The 20,969-nt window shown below is 48.6% G+C and overlaps 1 protein-coding gene across 1 annotated transcript in view; it reads right to left on the bottom strand.

Annotated features, from left to right (window-relative positions):
* Positions 1 to 13,457: 13,457 nt before the first annotated feature.
* The window catches only part of PADI2 (peptidyl arginine deiminase 2), a 44,372-nt gene continuing 36,860 nt past the window's right edge, over positions 13,458 to 20,969 (bottom strand). Inside the window, exons 13-16 of the mRNA XM_003783862.2 lie at positions 19,586 to 19,679; positions 16,990 to 17,075; positions 15,186 to 15,314; positions 13,458 to 14,075 (exon numbers count right to left, since the gene is read on the bottom strand). Of these exons, the coding sequence (XP_003783910.1) occupies positions 13,842 to 14,075; positions 15,186 to 15,314; positions 16,990 to 17,075; positions 19,586 to 19,679 (543 nt within the window). The 3' untranslated portion in view covers positions 13,458 to 13,841. The remainder of the gene's footprint in view (positions 14,076 to 15,185; positions 15,315 to 16,989; positions 17,076 to 19,585; positions 19,680 to 20,969) is intronic.

Raw genomic sequence — 20,969 nt, 5'->3', positions numbered from 1 at the left:
TTTCTCTCTAATGGTGGAGATTAAATAAATGCCGCGAGCTGTGCTCTGTACCCTAAGGCGTGCACAGAGAAGTGCACTCAGGCCTCCGTGGCTTCCTGTGCCATTTAGCCTCGGATTCTGTTTATAGTCTGCGCCGGACATTATGATCCATCGTCTTACTTAAGCCCTGCAACAGTCCTGCGTGGGAGACTTTTTTGTTTTGTTTTTTCAGTTTCCATCTCAGCTGCTTGAGCTGCTCAGAGCTTGCCTCGGTTTGGGAACTTGATCACTGGGCAGACATGGCCTGGGTCCTCCAAGTCTCTTGGTCTCTTCATTCACCCCAGGTGTCTAAGGAAGTCCTTAACATCCCAGGAGTGATGTCTTTCCCTTTCTGCCTGCTTGTTTTTGATGTATGAAGGGCTTTTTTTTTTTTTTTTTTGAGATAGTCCCACTCAGCTGCCCTGGGGTTGAGTGTTGTGGTGTTATAGCTCACAGCAGCCTCAAACTCTTGGGCTCAAGCAATCCTATTGCCTCAGCCTCCAGACTAGGCACCCACCACAATACCTGGCTATTTTTTTTTTTTAAAGAGGTAGGGTCTAGCTCTTGCTCAGGCTGGTCTCAAACTCCTGAGCTGAAGCCATCCACCCGCTTTGGCCTCCCAAAGTGCTAGGATTATAGGCATGAGCCATGGTGCCCAGCCATGAAGGGCATTTTTTTTAGTCATTGGTTTTCTTTCTTTCTTTTTTTTTAACTTCTTCCTCCTGTAGTGTTCTCTTGCCCCCCATGTAGCTGGGATCACAAGGTCCAGCTGTTTTTTTGTTGTTTGTAGAGATGGGGTCTCACTCAGGCTCACTCTGCCTCAGGCTCATCTTCTGTCTTCTGCTGGTCTCGAACTCGGGTAAGCTCAGGCAATCCACCTGCCTCGGCCTCCCACAGCGCTGAAACAACAGGCAGGAGCCACCACGCCAGGCCTAGTCATTGGTTTTCACACTCACACCTTATTTAAATGCTACTGGAGAAATGAAGGTGGCCAAACAAATTAGTTGTATGGGTTTAGCGTCTGGGGTCCTCAGCTGGACCTGGTTAGACTGCTAGCATGGCCTCTTTAGAGGAGGTGTGTAGTAAGGTCTGAATCCCTGAGTCTTATCTTGACTCTTTCCCTCAAGACTGTGTGACCTTGGACAAGTCTCTTCTCATCTCTGGCCTATGGTTTCCTTGCTTTAACCATTAGGGTGTCAGGTCAGCCGATTTACGTGGCTGCCTTGCTGGTAACTGGTGACAAGGCTGAAGTCATCTTGACTTTTCACTGGAGTTGACTCAGCATGGGAATAGGGCTCTAGTCTGTCACCAGGGGCCTCTTGGGCCACCCAAATTGGCTGAGGTCATGGGAAGATTGTCACTCTTCCTTTAACTCCTCCTGATTGAATTGTCTCCTGAGCTGAAGGAAGAGTGTCCTCTCCCTCCCAGGGACACACTGAGAATTAGTCCTCTTGACTTTTTCAGGGTTCTTTCATCTCAAAGGCATATGCCACCCCTAGATAAGCAACTCCCCCTTTTACTTTGCTCAGGTCACCTTGGAAAAAGCAGCCTGGGGCCAGCAGAAGTGAGACCTTGATTTATGGAGGGGCTCTTGGTGCCAATGGCCCCAGTCGCCCTGCAGTCAACATCATTCCTGGGCTTCATGGGGATTTGGGAGCTCAAAGTTATAGAGAAATAAATTCCTGGGCGGCTGTACCTCCGCCCTGAACTTTAGGATTCCAGAAAGGCACAGCTGCAGAAGGACTTAGAGATTTTCATGGCCTTCTCCCGACATGTTTTCCTGAGGTGTGCTTGTGATAAGACCTTAGGTTTTTTGGTTTGTTTCCATTCATCTAGAGAGTGACATATTTTCACAAGACCTTCTGCTGGACACTTTCTGTTTCTACTGAGCCTCATCACTTACAAATGTGTTTACGTAAACAGTTTCATTTTAGAGGTTCGGAAAAACTGTTCCCTTTTACAGAATCATGTCCCCAGTTAAAAACTTAAACCAAAAATCACTGTGTCATATTGGTTGCTATTTGTACAAATCAACTATATTCTTGAGACGCCTAAGTTTCCCCCAAGCTAGGGGGCCAAGATTGGATTTAGGAGGAAAATCACCTGATTTCATTGCCTGAGAGGTTTATTTGCCTCTGAGAAAAACCCTCTTCATCCTAATTGATCACTGTGCTGGGACCCTGGGGCCTTTGCATCTAAAATTCAGGATTTCACTTGCCTTTGACCCGTGGGCTATTGTTTTCTTGCATCTTTCTGGCTGATCTTTTCCCTGTATACAGCTTTCTCCAGGTATCTCCATCTGGGTGTCCCAATGGCCCTTAAAATCCAACCTGTCCCAAACTCTACACCTCACCTGAAGAGTTCATACATCTGCTCTTATTGGCGCCACCATCCACTGGATTCCCCAAGCTAGTAACCTGGTGCCATCTTTGAGTCTTCTCTCCCTCTACATCCAGCCAACCACCAACTCCCACCATAGCTTCCAAGGCCTCTGAGCCCATCCATGGGCCCTTCCTGTCTTATCCACCTCTATGATACAACCTTCTCTGTTCCTCATCTCATTCCTCACCTCCATGCTTTTGCTCCCATCCCTTGGATCTAAAGTGTCCTTTCATCCTTCTCGTGGCCAATCTATCATTATTGCAGATTCAGCTCTCACTCTCTCCTGCCTTAGAAAGCCATCCCTTGGCACCCCATCAAAATATCCTCTACCTGTCCACCAATGGACACAACACTTGGTTTAACGATTATCCATTTATATATCTGCCTCCCCAGACTGTGGGCATTTTGAGGGCTTGACTCATTTGCTCTTTTATTTTTTTCAGAGAACTTATTGCTAGCTGCAAGTTTGATTTTAATGCTTTGTGAATATATTTATTGTCAGAACCTCCAATGCCAGAGGTCAAGAACTATATTTGTCTTGGGGCGGGGGGGCAGAGATGAAGGAGGGAGAAAAATCGGGTGGACAGGAATGAAGGAGGAATGAGGTAGGAAGGTTGGTCAACCTGCTCAGCCCGGGCCTCCACCTGGCCCAGTCCTCTGGCCTGCAGAGGAAGAGCAGGTGACCCCTGCAGAGAGGCAGGGAGCTGAATCACAGCAGGTGACAGGTGACAAAGCCTCTTTCTGTCCCTTCAGGAGCAGAAGGAGCCTCTTCTATGGATCAACACTAGCAGGCCTTCCACCCCAGTGAGATTTGCAAACACCTGAACTCCTCCAAGTTCCTATCAGCTCTCTGGGCAGGGCATGGTTCTTCAAGGGAGCTGTGTAACCAGGCACTGTGGGGCTCTGGGGAGAAGGAGAGATAAAAACAGTCCCCTAGAATGGGAATAGACATAGTTGCAAGTTGAGATGTCAACCAGCTACCCGACCCAGGTCTCCCCTGGCCCCCACCCCAACCTTGCCAGTTGTTGCTCTGAGAAGCCCTTCTCTCCTATGCTGGGTCACTCAATAGTCATTGGTACCACTGTTCATGCTGATAACCAGGATGTACCTGCCACATACAGAGGCCTTGCTATGTACCAGGCCCCATGCAGATTTTCTCTGCCTAATCATTACAGCAACCCCACAAGTAGAGATATTGGTCTTTATTATTATTGTTGTTGTTATTATTTTTATTTTGAGACAGAGTCTCCCTTTGTTGCCCTGGGTAGAGTGCCATGGCATCATAGCTCACAGCAACCGCCTACTCTTGGGCTCAAGTGATCCCCTTGCCTCAGCCTCATGAGTTGTTGGGACTACAGGTGCTGCCACAACGCCTGGCTATTTTTAGACACAAGTCTCATTTTGCTCAAGCTGGTTTGGAATTCGTTAGCTCAAGCATCCACCCGCCTTGGCCTCCCAGAGTGCTAGGACTACAGGCAGGAGCCACTGGCCCGGCCCATTGTTCTTCATTTACAGGTGAGGTAACTGAACCTCAGACAGGGTCAACAACTCACCCCAGTTCAGCCTTTGGGAACACGGTGGTTGCAGTCACCCCAAGCCACCAGCAGAGGGCGCCCTCGCCTCGCAGACCTGCCCAGGGCTCCCTCGCAGACGGTGCCAATCTGCCGGTGGAAAGGGCTTATCTAAACCCTCTTCCCTCATCCCACACAAACCCCACCATATAATTAGACTTCTCAAAATATTCTCTTCGAGTGGGATGGGGACAATGATATGCTATAGGCTTCTCCGATTTCAAGAGCAGCCTCTGTGGAACTCCCGGAGCAAAAAGTCATGAGCCGCCCGCCCTCCCGATGGGGCTGCGTTTTGTACAGCTGAAGTCAGCTCAGCTGCTGCTGGGACTTAGCAAGTGACCCACGGGCTTTTGAGGACTGTCATGCTGCTGGTCCCTATAGCAGCACACACACACATACATTTGGAGCTCACCCATCTGGCTAACCACTGCCACATTCCCAGGTACCTGCCACATCACCAGCAAGCATACTCTCTAATTAGCAGTTAATTTGGTCCTTTGGATGCCTGCGGGTGCCTGCTTTGTAAACATAGAGTCTCACCGCAGTAAAAATCCATTCCCAGCTGAATCTGGATTGTGAGCACTCTCTATCAGAGACAGAGCCAGCCAGGCAAATGAAATGCAAAAAGGAATAGTGGTAGATATTAATTTGCAGTGGCTAAATGTCGGCCGACTGAAACAAAACAGGTCAGAGAGATACAGAATATTAAAGGCAATTTGACCTTTCAGGGAGGCAGGGAGGTGGAATGGTTAACCGTGCAGGCCTTTGGGGGCTCGTGCCTTGTTCTATTAACCGTGTACTCTGTGACCCTGAGCAAGTAACATAACCTCTCTGTGCATTAGTTTCCTGTTGTGAAAAATGGGGGAAAAATCAGAGTCATCGTCCAGGGAGGAGGATGGAATGAATTAGTATCTGTGAAGAGCTATCAATCTTAAACTGGCCGTGGGAGGCCCAGCTGGGGAAAAGGATCGAGAACTGTGCGTTATTAGGGAGAATAGATTATGCTAATCAGGATGAGAAGACTTCGGCATGAATAAAATGCAAAGGATTTGGGGCAGCTTTAAAACATTATTTAAAAATACTGTACACGTGTAATTAAATTCTCACTATGTAAAAATTTCAAGCTATGTAGATAAAGCTTAAATCCTCTCCGTCACACTTCTTTTCCCAGAGGTGATTGCTATTGTCAGTTTCATGCATGGGACTGCTTCCAGATCGGTTTCTCTGCCTCTATATACATATGTATGTTTCCACAGAAATGCATGGCTTTGCTTACTGTTCTTTTTTTTTTTTTTTTTTTAAATACAAATAGTAATATACAAGTTCTGCAACCTGCCACTTTTTCATCAAATGTTGTATCTTGGAGGTCTTTCCATGTTAGCCCATATAGATCTATCTCCTTTATCTTATGTGCTGCAAAATATTTAAATGTGGGGAGGTACCATCGTGTGATCCTTGCTTAGGCAGTTTCTTAAAAACGTTTTTCCTATTAACTTAATAGCAATAAAGAGGCCGGACGCAATGGCTGCCACCTGTAATCCTAGCATTCTGGGAGGCTGAGGAGGGTGGATTTCTTGAGCTCAGGAGTTCAAGACCAGCCTGGGCAAGAAAGAGACTCTGTCTCTACTAAAAATGGAAAAACTAGCTGAGACGGGGTGTGGTAATCCTAGCATTCTGGGAGGCTGAGGTGGGTGGATTGCTTGAGCTCAGGAGTTTGAGACCAGCCTGAGTAAGAGTGAGATCCTGTCTCTAAAAATAGTTGGGGTGGGTGCCTGTAGTCCCAGCTACTCAGGAAGTTGAGGCAAGAGAATCACTTGAGCCCAAGAGTTTGAGGTTGCTGTGAACTATGATGCCATGACGCTCTACCACGGGTGACAAAGTGAGACTCTGTTTTGAGAAGGAAGGAAGGAAGGAAGGAAGGAAGGAAGGAAGGAAGGAAAAGATAGAAAGAAAAGAAAAGAAAGAAAGAAGAAAGGAAAACTAGCTGGGTATTATGGAGGGCTCTTGTAGTCCCAGCTACTGGAGAGGCTGACTATGGTCACAATTTCTCAAACATTTTACACACTCGCACCTCTGTGTGTCTCTACGCAGCCTGGCCGTCCCTCTTTCCCTCTCTGCCCATTCATTCCTACGTTCATTTGGTAGTCACTTTTCTTAGCCCAAGGCCATCCTTGGTCACTCTTCCATCAGGGAAGATGTGTGTGTGTGTGTGTGTGTGTGTGATGCCCTGGATTTTTGTACCTCATTCATTCCTCCAGTCAGCAAATACTTACCAAGTGCCTCCTGCATCAGTGGCCTCTCTGCTTTCCTGTCTGTCTCCCTGACTCAGCTGTCAGCACCTTGAGGGATGACATCATGTCTCATGTAGAGAGATTTCCAGGGAGAACAGACATCCCCCAGTCTGCCCGGTGTGGTTCTGAATTCACCTGTTGTCCTGGTAGAATTATTTGAAGGTCCCCGTGGGCTCTCAGATTTGTCCTGGTTTAGGCGAAACATTATAAGAGCACTCTAGTTTTATGCACAGTAGACGCTTAGCAAATGCTGATGGAAAAAAGAATGAATGGATGGGTGGATGAAGATAATTTGCCTTTCCTGATTTAGAGATGCTGTCTTCCTCTGAGCAGATGACCAGAGAGAGCACATTCTGAGCTATGTAGAGGTCATTTCATTACCATCTTTATTGTTTTGAGGAGTTTGTAGAAATCCTATAAGCTCCAGACATGTTGCTTGAAGGCTGAGGGGTTTTCTTGTTGATAAGATTCTAATAGGACACCACGCAAGCGAAAATATGACTGGTGCAAAGGTAGCATTTGTGATTAAAAGGATGACAACTTGCTGAACTTGGATTAGAAAGCTGTTTCTGAGATGGGAGTCAAGAGCAGGAGCTCAGTGGATGGGCTTTGGAGTTAGATCACCTGGGTGTGAATCCTGGTTGTTCTGTTATGTGTAACCTCGAGCAGGTTGCTTCATCTCTCTGGGCCTCAGTTTCCTCATGTCCGAGGTGGGGATACTAGCTTCCTATCAAACCTCAGATGAGACGGTGAGTGTAAATATTAGGGTGAAACATACAGAATCGCCTCTACTTGAACATTTTGACTTTCAAAATGACATTTCATGTCGTTCAACCTGGCAGGCATTATCATCGATGTTTAAGAAACGGCTGGCTGATTTTTCTGTTTCCATTGCCTCATTGAACAGATGTTTCATTCTTTCATTCAAAACACATTTGCTGAACGCTCTGTGCCAGGAATTGCCATGAGGAGGGAAACAAAGCGTGTTTGAGGCTGACTGTATCTCTACACTTCGGTAGGATGTGAATGGGGCCTTCACAAGCTGGTCAGGGACTAGGAGAACCATCTTGGGGCGTAAGCAGGACCGGGAGAAAGTGGACCTTAGCTTATAGGGGGAAGGCGAGGGGTTAAAGCCAAGGCTGGCTTGACCTGAACCTGGCAGTTTGCCTAGAGACTATCCAGAGAAGACCTGTTTTCTCAAAGAGCAGGGCTGAAAAAGAGCCCAGCTGGCCAGGGGGAGACAGGGCGAAGCCTTGGTCAAAAATCAAATGTCTCATGCTAGCCAGGTTTGAGAGAAGGCTGCGGAGCTGAGATTGCTGCTTGGAGATGTCCTTTCTGTGTCTACCTGGTGATGAGACGCTACATACTGCCATTTGGTCTCACTCTCATATTTAGTTACCAATAACTTTGCCATTAGACCTTTGGACTATGCCACTTGGGTGGGGATCCTGGCTACATCCCACCAAGGAGGCTGAACTCATCCCTGGATGCTTTTTGTTTCAAGGGGAAAGAGCCACCCATCCCCCTTCCACAGGCTTTTGGTAATGCCCAGGTAAGGCTCAGATCCTGTCTGGAATGAGGAAGCTGAGATAAGGACCAACTCTGCTCTCACTTAGGACTCTAAGTAAACATTTTACATTAAAATGCAGCATCCAGGGGTGGCGCCTGTGGCTCGAAGGAGTAGGGCACGGGCCCCATATGCCAGAGGTGGCGGGTTCAAACCCAGCCCCAGCCAAAACCTGCAAAAAAAAAAAAAAAAGCAGAATCCATCTGCATCCCCAGAATAGTGAGGGGAAAGAGGGCAGAGGTGAGAGAGTTATATTATCCCTTTTCATGGGGTTGTGAGGGTTCTTGATAGGGGGCGGAGAGAATGTGGCCAGAGGCACTACCCATGGGGGGGGGGTCTTGTTAACATGGGAGCAGCCAGGGTTTAGGAAGGGAACGCTCTGCAGGGGCAAAGGTCTACACCCCAGGGCCAGCAAGGGCCAATGTCTATTTTGCTTCTCTTTTCAGTATTATGATAACTTTTTTAAATATATTTTTTCTTTCTGTTTTTTTATAGATAGGGTCTTGCTATGTTGCCCAGGCTGGAGTGCAGTGCCTATTCACAGGCACGAACCCCTTACTGATCAACATGGGAGTTTTGACCTACTCTGTTTCTGACCGGGGCCAGTTCACCCCTCCTTAGTCAACCTGGTGGTCCCCTGCTCCCGGGAGGTCACCATATTGATGCGAACTTAGTGCAGAAACCAGATCGGCAAAGCACACTATAGCCAGAACTCCTGGACTCAAGCGATCCTCCTGTCTCAGCCTCCTGAGTAGCTGGGACTACAGGTGCGCACCACCGCATCAGCTATAATAAATTTTATTAACTGTTGCATTCAGAAAAGCTGGACTCTAAGGATTTAAGGAAGGTAACTATTTGCACAATTTGGGGCTCAGTCTGGCACAAAAGATTCTAGAACAATGCCTTCCACTATGGTAGCCACTTATGGCTATTGAGCACTTAAAGTGTGGCTAGTCTGAATAGAGATATAATATGAGTATGAAATACACATCTGATTTCAAAAATTTATGATCTAAAAAAGAGAATGTAAATGGGTGTTGCCTGTGGCTCAAATGAGTAGGGCACTGACCCCATATGCTGGAGGTGGCCAGCCCCGGCCAAAAACTGCAAAAAAAAAAAAAAAAAAACTCATGGAAATTTTGATTACACGTTGAAATGATAACTTAGGTATATTGGACTAAAGAAAATATATTATTAAATTTAATTTTAGGCCGGGTGTGGTGGCTCATGCCTGTAATCCTAGCATTCTGGGAAGCTGAGGCAGGAGGGTTGCTTCAGCTCAAGAGTTTGAGACCAGCTTGAGCGAGAGGGAGACCTCATCTCTGCTAGAAATAGAAACAGGGGGCCAGGCACAGTGGCTCACACCTGTAATCTTAGCACTTGGGAGACCACAGTGGGTGGATTGCCTGAACTCATGAGTTTGAGACCAGCTGAGGCAGCGTGAGACCTCATCTCTAAAAATAGCCAGGTATTGTGGCGGGTGCCTACAGTCCCAGCTACTTGGGAGGCTGAGGCAATGGGATCACTTGAGCCCAAGAGTTTGGGGTTGTTGTGAGCTAAAGATGCCACGGCACTCTACCAAGCGTGACCAAGTAAGACTCTGTTTCCAAAAAAACATAAAATAAAAATAGCTACGAAACAAATTAGTTGGGTATTGTGGCAGGCGCCTGTAGTCCCAGCTATTGGGGAGGTTGAGGCAAGAGGATTGCTGAAGACTAAGAGTTTGAGGTTGCTGTGAGCTATGATCACACCATGGCACTCTACCCAGGGTGACAGAGAGAGACTCTATCTCAAGAAAAGACAAAACAAACCAAGATCACATACGTGGCTTGTATTATATTTCTATTGGAAAGGGCTGTTCTAGAAGCCTCAGGGTGACCTTCAGCAATTCCTGAGTGGCCAGGATATGAAAACACCGTCAGAATGAATTTGTTTAGCAGCCAGTATCCCTTGGGGAGTCACTGAAATAGATGGATCAGGAAGCCTAATAAGGATTGGCCTTGCTGTGGTTTGAGCCACATCAGTTGGCTATAAAAGGGAAGAGGGATCTCAGAGGGCAGGGCCCAGGGGTTAAGCCTGGTGGTAAGACCAGCAGTGATTTCTGTTTGGCAGTAGTGCCTTCAAGTAGCTACACAACGATGTCAGAAGGCCAAGATGGGGCTGAGCAGTGAGAAGGGTCCTAGGTGCATTCCAAGACTTTTTATTTTTATTTTATTTTTTTTTTTTGAGACGAGCCTCAAGCTGTCCCCCTGGGCAGAGTGCCGTGGCATTACAGCTCACAGCAACCTCCAACTCCTGGGCTCAAGCGAGTCTCTTGCCTCCGCCTCCCAAGTAGCTGGGACCACAGGCGCCCGCCACAACGCCCGGCTATTTTTTGGTTGCAGCCATCATTGTTGTTTGGCGGGTCCGGGCTGGGGATTCGAACCCGCCACCTCAGGTGTACGTGGCTGGCGCCTTAGCCAGTTGAGCCACAGGCGCCGAGCCCATTCCAAGACTTAGAAGCAGCTTCTAGGCTCAGACACTGACCAGGTAGCTCCACTTTAGGGCCTCAGGAATTTGTTTGGAAAGACTCTTGTTAGAGCATGGCTATGTTGTATGGATTTTTGTACCATGGGTCAAATCACAAATACCCATGTGTCACAATTCCTACTGAAAGAACATGATATCACTCAGAGCAGCAGATGCTATTGGGAGCCTGCCCGGACCCCCTTCTGGTTGTGTGAGCCTGGTTCTCAGCTCCTGTCTGTGACTTTGTTCCTAACCATAGCTGTGACTTATTTTATTATTATTATTATTTTTTTGAGACAGAGTTTCACTTTTATGCCCTTGGTAGAGTGCCTTGGCATCATAGGTCATAGCAACCTCAAACTCTTGGGCCCAAGCAATCCTCTTGCCTCAGCCTCCTGAGTAGTTGGGACTACAGGCACCTGCCACAATACTTTGCTATTTTTAGATGGGATTTTGCTCTTGCTCAGGCTGGTATTGAACTCCTGAGCTCAAGCAATCCACCTGCCTCAGTTTCCCAGAGTACTAGGACTATGGGTGTGAGCCACTGTGCCCAGTCTTGTTACCGTCTTTAGATGGTTGGCTGTGGGCCACCAAGGCCTCCTTGCCCATTCGGACAGCCAGAGTCCCCAGAGCCAAGGACTGACTGGAACAGGGACACAAAGACTCGGCCTCCAGATGGAATGGCTCTGGGGTGCCATTTATGCTCCAGAGCTCTCCAGGGATCAGGCTGAGGCGTCACCTGAAATCACACCCTCCTCTGGCTTCTTCCCCTTCCCTGTCCTGCTCCCCCAGTTACTGTACTGGTTTCTCCTGGACGCACTTTCTCAATAAATCACTTGTTCTCAAATGCTCATCTCAGGGTCTGCTTTTGGAGAACCCCACCAGACAAACAGACTTTATTGTAGGTATTGGTCATGACCTTGGGTGGTGGCCAAGGTCACCCTAGTGAGTGTGTATGGGATTCCAAATCCTGGAGATAACCTTTGAGAGCCCAGAGCCTGTACCCGGGGCAGATCAGAAGAGAGGACCCGTCTACGCAGCAGCAAGAACATCGCACAAACAGCCGCATGACTTCCCCTCGGACTGTTTATTTTATTGCTCTTTAGTCAGGCTCTTCCCCATACATCTTTGGATCTCCATCGTGGGCTTTCTTCTAGAAAGTTGAAGCTGTGTTCTGCTTCTTGCCAGCTTCACGACACCCACTGCCCTTTTACATCAAATATGCCGAATAAAGATGGAAACAGGAACTTTGCTGAGTTTTGCAACATAGAAGCGTGTTCTAGGCCTACGTTTATAGATCGTGGGGGTGGGGAAGAGCAATGAGTCCACAGGGGTGTATCCACACCAAGGGGCGTCACACTGGGTAGGCAAATGAGATGGGAGTGGGTGTCTGAGTCCTGGGAGCTCCAGAAACATCAGAGAATTACTGACCTACCGCTGGGAAGAGCTTTAGAAAAATCTATAAAGACACACTGTCTCCACACAGGGGACACTCACTTCCCCTTAATGAAGACTAGAAAAAAAAGCCCAGAAACCCACAGTAACCAAACACACACACACACACATGTCAAACTCTAAGTCTCCAGATAAACACCCTCAAATAGGCACTTGGTGTTTTCAGCTCAGGGGCTGGAGAGAAGATCTGAGGCTTTGGCCTCCAAAGGCAGGAACCACTGTCCCCAGAGAGGGGACAACAGCTTCTGAAGGTTTTGGGGACGGATCTGATGGTGGCACTGGTCCAGTTGGATGAGAAGGCAGACTGTCTAAAAAAAGACCTCCCTTCCCATTTTACCAAGACAGTGGCTGGCAGGAAGCTTTGTGCCCTGTGCATTTCCTGAATATAGTGGACTGGCATTTTTTTTTTTTCTTGAGACAGAGTCTCACTATGTTGCCCTTGGTAGAGTGCGGTGGGATTATATCTCACAGCAACCTCAAACTCTTGGGCTTAAGTGATTCTTTTGCCTCAGCCTCCCAAGTAGCTGGGACTACAGGCACCTGCCGCAATGCCCGGCTATTTCTTTGTTGTTACAGTTGTCATGATTGTTTAGCTGGCCTGGGCCAGGTTCGAACATGCTACCCTTGGTGTATGTAGCTGGCACCATAACCACTGTGCTACGGGTGCCAAGCCTGGACTGGCATTTCTTAAGAGCACATCATTGAAAGAGCAGATGCTGGTTATTTAAATATGGGCTTTGCACGTTGGGAACTGACTGATTCCATGGGGGGAAGGAAGGACCAGGTCCAGTCTGCTACTAACCAATGTATTCACAGAGCCAAACCATGCCTAGTGCTTAGTAGGCATGCAACAAATATTTGTTGAATGGCTGAATGAAAGAATCCAAAATGAAAATCCTATTCCTACAAGAATATACATTTATAACTTTTTCATTGGTGCTTTTTAACCTTCAAAGTGGAATTATAATTTACTTATTCTCTTGGCCCTAAAGGAACTTAAAAAAACTGGAAACTGTCTTTTCAGTTGAAGCCAGGGAACAAATCTTTGGCAAATGCACCGGTGAATTTCAATGGGATAATCAAACTGTCTCTAAGGCCAGCAGCTAGCCCTGAACTGGCCATTGGGCGGGAAGGGTAGGCCAGGCCCTTATGTGTGGGAGCTGATGTTTAGGCAGGGGGGGCAGGTTGTTTATTATGCCCTGATTTGAAGATTTGAATTTGGCTGTTGGTGAAGAAGTTCTTGCCCAGCTGCCTGTAGAGATGGCATCCAGAATAAGAAGGAAGTTGAGGCAGTGGGAGGAGAGTGGTCAGGGACTGGCCAGGCAGGTGATCTTGCTGGGGCATCCTTAAACACTTGAACTCTCAGGCCACAAGGAGGCTGGTCTAGGGAGAAACCTGCATGTGGGGAGACTGCATCCGGGACAAAACGTGACAGGGAGTATCATGCAAATGAAAAAACTGCTCTGCCAAAATCTATTTCTAGGGAAGGTTCTAAGGCAAATTATTGGACCCTCAGGGAGTGGGGAGCACTGGCCGGCGGTGTCTACACTGCAGAGAGAAAGCCAAGGGTTTGAGAGAGAATGGTGAGGAATGAACACTTAGGAGCGGCCACCTAGAACCCCATGGGAGGTGGATTTGAAATGACGATGCCAGTTCAAAGTGCGTCTGGGATCCCAGGGTCCCTTTCTAGGTGTCTTACCTTGGACACTGGGGGATGGCTGCTGGAAGAACCGGCAACCCTAAAATCTCCTTCCCTTCTCCCCACATTCAGCGTTAGACTAGAGACTAAGAACTCTTCGGGGAATGGTTTGGGTACATGGTTCATTATGTGTTGCTTTGTTTCTCATGCCAGGGCTACACAGACACCGGCCCAGCTATTTTTAGGAAGGACAGCGCCTAGCCTCCCCGGGGATGGCTTTGGTGGACGCTGAGGCCCCTCTCAGGGAGGGCAAGGCACAGATTCTCCGAGTCCTGCCCTACTGCCTCCCTGCAGGGCAGAAAGGTTCTGGGCTCGAGGGGTCTGGAGAGCTAGGGAGGGGCCCCGGCGGGTCACGGCACCATGTGCCACCACTTGAAGGTGAAGGGCTTCCTGCGCACGTTGGTGCCGCAGTGCACCTCCCCCAGGAACTTGTGGTAGGCGGAGATGTCGTCGATAAAGGTGCAGTAGAGGCCCAGGGGCTCCAGCAGGGCCCGCACGTGCGTCTCCAGGCAGCACACTTCCTCCACCTGGGGCCCGAACGGCTTGGGGATGCCCAGGTCCTTGTCCAGCACGATCATGTTCACCTGTCGGGGGCATCACAGTGTAACAGCTCCTGTCTAGTGAGTGCCACGTGCCTGGCTGTGTTCCAAGCTTGTGGAACCCTCACCACAACCCTGTGAAGTATGAACTGTGATTATCCCCTCGTCACGGATAAGGAAACTGAGGCACAGAGGCAGGTTAGCCGCTCATAAATGGCAGGGCTGAAGTGGAAAAGCAGGTCATCTGCCTCTGTATGTGTGTGTGCAAAAGCATGCACACAGGTATGTACGCGTGTGCACCCATGGCTAGGTATGCCTGCACCAGCGTGTACCTGTGGGTACGGATGTGCACACACACGTGGGTTTGTGTGCATGCAGTTTTTTGTTTCATTAATTAATATTATTATTATTTTGCAGATTTTGGCCGGGGCTGGGTTTGAACCTGCCACCTCCAGCATATGGCGCCAGCGCCCTACTCCTTTGAGCCACAGGCGCTGCCCAATTAATTAATTTATTTTAAGACAGAGTTTAAGACAGAGTGTTGCCCTCGGTAGAGTGCCGTGGCATCACTGTAGCTCACAGCAACCTCCAACTCTTGGGCTCAAGTGATCCTCTTGCCTCAGTTTTTCTATTTTTAGTAGAGACGGGGTCTTGCTCTTGCCCTGACTGGTCTTAGACTCATGAGCTCAGGCAATCCACCCACCTTGGCCTCCCAGATTGCTAGGATTACAGGCATGAACCAATATGCCCGGCTGTGTGCATGCATTTGCGTGTACATGTTTATATATGCGTGCACACATGTATGTATATGTTTTTCTGTGTGTGTGTTGTTCTAACCTCTTTCTCATGGAAGACTCCCCTCTATGTCACGAGAATCTCTCCTGTACATAAAGGACTTCTGTCCTTTTGCAGAGCCCTCTCCTACCTGTTAAGGAGAAGGACTCCCACTACCTCAGTGAGGCAGCTAGGATAAGCACACTGGCCTCAGAGGAAGAAGTAGGGTCCAGAAAGGGCAAGCTCCTGGGGTGAGGCCACACAGCTCAGTCAGAACAGGGACCTGGGCCTCCCAACTGGAAAGCCTCAGTCAAGGGGTCCTTCTGGATCCAGCTGCCCCCTACTTGGTGTGGGGTAAGGGTGAGGGTTGGGAGATCTTACCATGTTTGGGAAGAAGGCTCTGGCCTGGCGATCTTCATCCATCTTGAACAGAGCAGGTAGGTCGATGATGTCCTGCTCCGTCAGTCCCAGCTCCCTCTTGAGAATGTCACGGTTCCAGTCCAGGCAGCGCTGGGTGGGGGAAAGGAGGAATAGCCAGTGGGTTAGGTGACATATACCTGCCACTGTGTCAACCCCACTCCTGTCTGTGGCATCAGGCCAGGGCCCCTCACACCAGGGAGACTCCTAGCATTCAGCTAGCACCTCTGTCATTGCTCCCGGGCCCCCTCCGCTGGAGTTGGGGCAGCAGAGGTAACAATAATCAGATGGTGGAAGGTCGCAGAAATAACAGCAGCAGCTGTCATTTACAGAGCACTGACTCGAGCCAAAGCCCGTGCTCCGTGCTCGCCACACAGGTTCTCAGCGACTCCTCAGGCTGCCCCATGGGTGAGAACAAAAGCTGATAAGCTGATAAGCTCGAGGGCTTGGCACTGATCTAAGCACTTCGCACAGATTACTTATTTAAGTTTCAGCCCTCTGACGTAGACACTATTATTATTCTCTTTTTCGAGACCGGGGAACCAAAGACAGCCTTCGTGAGATGCCCACAGTCCTACTGTGAAAAGTAGAGGAAGGCCACAATTTGACCTGAGATCATTCCAAGAAAATGACCATGGAGGGGACAGTTATAAAAAAGTCAACTTCCGGAAGCCAGCAAGGAATTCTGTGAACTTTGGTGGGCCTTGCATTGCATCCATTCCACCTCCTGCTCCTACAGGCCTCCCCCACATCCAGATGAAAGCTGACTAGTGGGCTTTCTTCCCTCAGTCTCCTTGTCCCAGTGATTGGCGCAGGGATGGGCAGTAACCCAGGAATAATCCCATGAACATATAGAATTCCTATGGCCACAATAATTGGTTCAGGTTGGCTCAATCAGTGAAATGCAAGCTCTTGGTCAACTGTTGGGGGTGCATATAAGATCTTTCTCTTTGTTGATAGTGTGCTGGGTAGGGGTAAGGACTTCAATTGTCGCAACCATGAGGATACAAGAGGAGCCCAAGGAATGCAGAGAAATGGCGTTAGAGCCCTGATCAACCTGTGCCTGAAATCCACACCATTGCTGACCTTTCCACTTACATGAGCCAATCATGCCTTTGTGTGTAAGCCAGTTTGAGGTGACTTTTGTTCTTTTCAATTTTTTTAAACTTGGTCTTTTAAAGTATGCCCATACGAATACATGGAGACTTAATTCATAAAAATGTGCCTGGTTTCTACTCCTGGATGCAATTACTGAGGCTTGGGGACTCAGAAACAGGGATCCATGTACAGAGAGGAAACTTCAAGGATCTGTTAGCTCCCCGAACTCATCAGGGTGAATTCAGGGCACATGTTCACATGTGCATTTTGCTAGAGAGCAAATTGGTAGCTTTCATCATCTTTCAAAGGGATGTATTTTTCCCAAACATCACGGGCTTTAGTCTAACAGAGATCTTGGCTCTTTGGCACTGCCTGGTAAGCCTTCCTGCCCAGTCTCCTGTTTGCTTCTAGTCCCTGCTGACCTCACATCTTGCCTTTATCCCTCTTTTGCCTTCCAGCTTTAGCCCAGGAGCAAAGCAAGGAAGCTGACCAAATGCTTGTTGAGTCCTTCCTTGTGCTGAGATGCTCAGGGTCAGGAACCCCTAAGCCCTTGGCCATTCTCGACGGAAGCTCCGTGCTCTGAGCATGTGAGCATGTGAACCTCATCCCTCCCAGGGGCCCTCTGGCCCAGCAGCCCCAGCCCTACCTGGAGCCCTGTCCTGCCCCCCACCTGGAAGTACTGGTTCTCTTGCACGAAGCTCTCATTGGACAGAATCTTGTTGATGGTGATTCGCTTGCTGCTCATTCCACCCAAGCCTGTGGGGGGTCAGAGAAGTGGTCAGCTTTGGATACTCAGGCTGGTTGCCCTCTCTGCCAAGGGCCCCCAGACCTTGGGCTAATGGCTGGACTGGAATGTGGGAGATGAGGGAGATGGGGCTGGGGCTAGGCCAGGGCACAGGAGGCCAGCTCCTGGGGAAATCCTTCACAGGGCAGCACACACACACGCACACACACACACACACACACACGCTTTTCTCCAGGTCAGCCACGTCATCTGAGCCACTGACGAGGCAGTGGCTGCCTTGCTTGCTCTCTGGCCAGCTGTGGGGGGAGGTGCACAAGTAGCCACTTGGTCCTCCCACCTGGTTCCTGCTCCTAAGGACGAGCATCTGACCAGCGTGAGAGTAGCAGAAGCAGTCTGCCTGTGTTCCCAGACCTGCCTCTGCTCAGCCTCTGCCCTGGAGTGGATTATATCTGTCTCCCGTGCCACATGCTGGTTCATGTGGCTTCTGGCCTGATGAGTAATTCCTAACACGCAGTGAGCACCTACTGAGTGCTACAGAGGTGCTCTTCTAAGACTTTCCATGGATTAACTTCTTTTTTTTTTTTTTGAGACAGAGCCTCAAGCTGTCCCCCTGGGTAGAGTGCCGTGGCATCACCGCTCACAGCAACCTCCAACTCCTGGGCTCAAGCGAGTCTCCTGCCTCAGCCTCCCAAGTAGCTGGGATTACAGGCACCCACCACAACACCCGGCAATTTTTTTGGTTGCAGCCATCATTGTTGTTTGGCAGGCCCGGGCTGGATTCGAACCTGCCAGCTCAGGTGTATGTGGCTGGCGCCTTAGCCGCTTGAGCCATAGGCGCCGAGCCGGATTAACTTCTTAATCCTCCCCATAGTTTTATTTGGTAGTCAAATAAAAGAAAGATGAGTTTCTTTATCTTCCTGAAAGATGAGGAAACTGACACACAGAGAGGTAATGTGACTTGTCCAAGTTCTCATATCTAGTAAGTGTCAGAGTCAGTACACAGATCAGGCAGTCTGATTCTAGAGCCTGTGCTCCTAACCCATGATTAGTATTTTTCCCTGATCTAGGAAGTGCCTGCAGGCCCACCGCACTTCCCAGGCTTGTAACTTGACAGTGGCAAAGACACTGGGGCTCTCCAGACCCTGTCCCTGAGCTGTGTCCACACCACTGCTCACCCTATTTGTACAAAAAAAATGACGATTCCTAAATCCCATGGGTAGCTTTTGGGGTAATCTAAAAACAAAGCCTCCAGAAAGGCAAGACCCAGGCCTGGTAATCCAAGAAAAATCTTTCCAGTGATGGGGAATTAAAAAAGGACAGGGGTGTGAAATTGATCTCATCTGTCCTAGACACCACCGACAGTCAGGAACACCATCTTTGGATCTGAAGGGAATTAACGTTAAGTATCAATCAGCCTTGGGAATGCAGGCTTTCGGCCACAAGATACATTGGGGACACTAAACTGGAAAGTGACAAAAAGTAATTTAAGATAAAAAATGGTTAATGTATATAGTGGTGGTGGTTAGTCAACATTGTATTTAATGACTCTGAATTGGGTAGTTACAGATGGTTAAAATGATAAATGTGCTATGTTTATTGTATCACAGTAAAAAACGTATAAGGAAGAGGCTTGGCCGCTGGAAACTGGCTGTTTCCACCTGGTCAGCTTCCTGTCTTTTCATGATTCATTCAAATGTGAACCTCGCCCCAGGTCTACATCTGTAGCTGCTGTCCACTGCAAGCAGATAATTCCTCCCTCCAGGACTGACAGTAGGGGTGCCTGACTGTGCATGCTGCATGTTGAAGTCCCTTTTTCTTTGTCCCTGGACTACATTGTGTTTGTTTCTCTATCTCCCTTTCTAAAATACAAGCTCCTTGAATGCAGATTGCATGTCAACTGCTTAACCCTCCTCTGGTCTGGTGTTGGCATACACTCGGTCCCCGTCCCAAGGAAGCGCTTTGCACTGCTATTTTATTTTACTTTTTTATTTTTTGAGACAGAGTCTCACTCTGTTGCCCCAGGCTGGGGTATTTTAGCATCAGCTGAGCCCACAGTAACATCAAACACTTGGGCTCAGGTGAGCCTCTTGCCTCAGCCTCCCTAGTAGCTGGGACTATAGGCTCCCACCAAAATACCTGGCTAATTTTTATAGTTTTAGTAGAGACAGGGTCTCCCTCTTGCTTAGGATGGTCTCAAACTCCTGAGCTCAAGGGATCCTCCCAGCTTGGCCCCCCAGAGTTTTAGATTTACAGGAGTGAGCCACTGTGCCCGGCCATGCTTTGCACTGTTGATGACCGTGAGAGGCAGTGGGTAGCTCACGGGCCACCTGGCTACAACAAGGGTTATAAGAGGCTGGGGCTAGTTCCTACCATGGTGACCTCACAAACTCGGGGTCCGGCCAGACACCCTGGCAAGTGGAGCAGGGTGCACAGGGACAAAGCACTCATCTGCCCTAGCCCTTGAGGGTTTCTCTGGGGGCTCTAGCTTGGTGTTCCCTGGCAAGGCCCTATGGCCTCTCACCTTTGAACATGATGGCCTCCCCATGGCCCTCCTTCTGCTTCTCTCGGAAAAGCCTGTAGCAGGCCGAGGTGCTGGCCATGAGTAGCCGGAATTTCTGTGAGAGAAACCAGAGGGACAGTGTCAGCAGAGAGAAGGTGGCCAAGGAGCAAGAGGAAGTCCCGCCCTGGGGACCCAGAGCCTGCTGGCACACTGTCTTGAGCTGCCCACTCTGAGTGGCAGAAGAATGTTTCTCACCCTTCCTCCACTTCAGCAGGTTAAACAAAGCTCGGAGCCGAAGGTGGCCTTGGACTGAATAGAAGAACTCTCCCAAGTAGCCAAGGAGCCAGGCCTTGTGCACTTGGGTAGAAAGGTATAAAGAAAATGAAGGTATAAAGAAAATGGTATAGGTATAAAGGTATAAAGGTAAAAAGGTATAAAGGTATAAAGGTATATAGGTAAAATGGTATAGGTATAAAGGTATAAAGGTATAAAGGTATATAGGTAAAAGGTATAAAGGTATAAATGAAAGGTATAAAGAAAATGAAAGACTCTCTTTGCAGAGCTGCAGGCCCACACCCGGCTGCTTTCTAGAGCACCACAGCCACTAGCCTTGGTGACTATTGAATACTTGAACTGTGGCTAGCACAAACCAAGATGTACTGCAGGAGTGGAACACTCACCAGATTTGTTTTTTTTTTTAATTTTGAGAAAGGATCTTGCTCTGTTGCCCAGGCTGGAGTGCAGTGGGGTGATCATAGCTCACTGTAACTGTCACCCTGGGCTTCAGCTATCCTGGACTCAAATGATCCTTCTGAGCAGCTGGGACTAGAGGCAAACGTCACCATACCCATGTAATTTTAATTTTTATTACTTATTTATTTTTGAGACAGAGTCTCACTTTCACCCTGAATAGAGTGCTGTGGCTTCATCGTAGCTCATAGCAACCTCAGACTCTTGGACCCAAGCAATCCTTTTGCCTCAGACTTCTGAGTAGCTGGGAAGTGCGTGCTATTGTGCCCACCTAGTTTTTCTACTTTGAGTAGAGACAGGGGTCTCATTCTCCTTGGGCTGGTCTTGAACTCCTGAGCTCAAGCAATTCACCTGCCTCAACCGCCCAAAGTGCTGGGATTATTGGGGGGGGTTGGGGGGTCACTGGTGTGAGCCCCACATCTGGCCACTCACTGGATTTTGAAGATTTGGAATATAAAAATCTCTCATTAATAATTTTTATATTGATTACATGTTTAATTGCTAATAATTTGGATTTATTTGGTTTGCAACTACATGTAAACCAGCTTCAGCCTACTTCCTTCTTCCTTTTCCCTTGCCGTTCTGCTTCTCTAGCTCCAGCGCCCCTGCTGGCAAGGTATGGTATTACATGGATGCTCCCCTAAGCGATTACTCC

This window comes from Otolemur garnettii, unplaced genomic scaffold (assembly GCF_000181295.1).
Source record: "Otolemur garnettii isolate 467f Iridium unplaced genomic scaffold, OtoGar3 scaffold00009, whole genome shotgun sequence".
Lineage (NCBI taxonomy): Eukaryota > Metazoa > Chordata > Mammalia > Primates > Galagidae > Otolemur > Otolemur garnettii.
The sequence above is the reverse complement of the archived record's forward strand: the minus strand, read 5'-3'. Positions and strand labels throughout refer to the sequence as shown.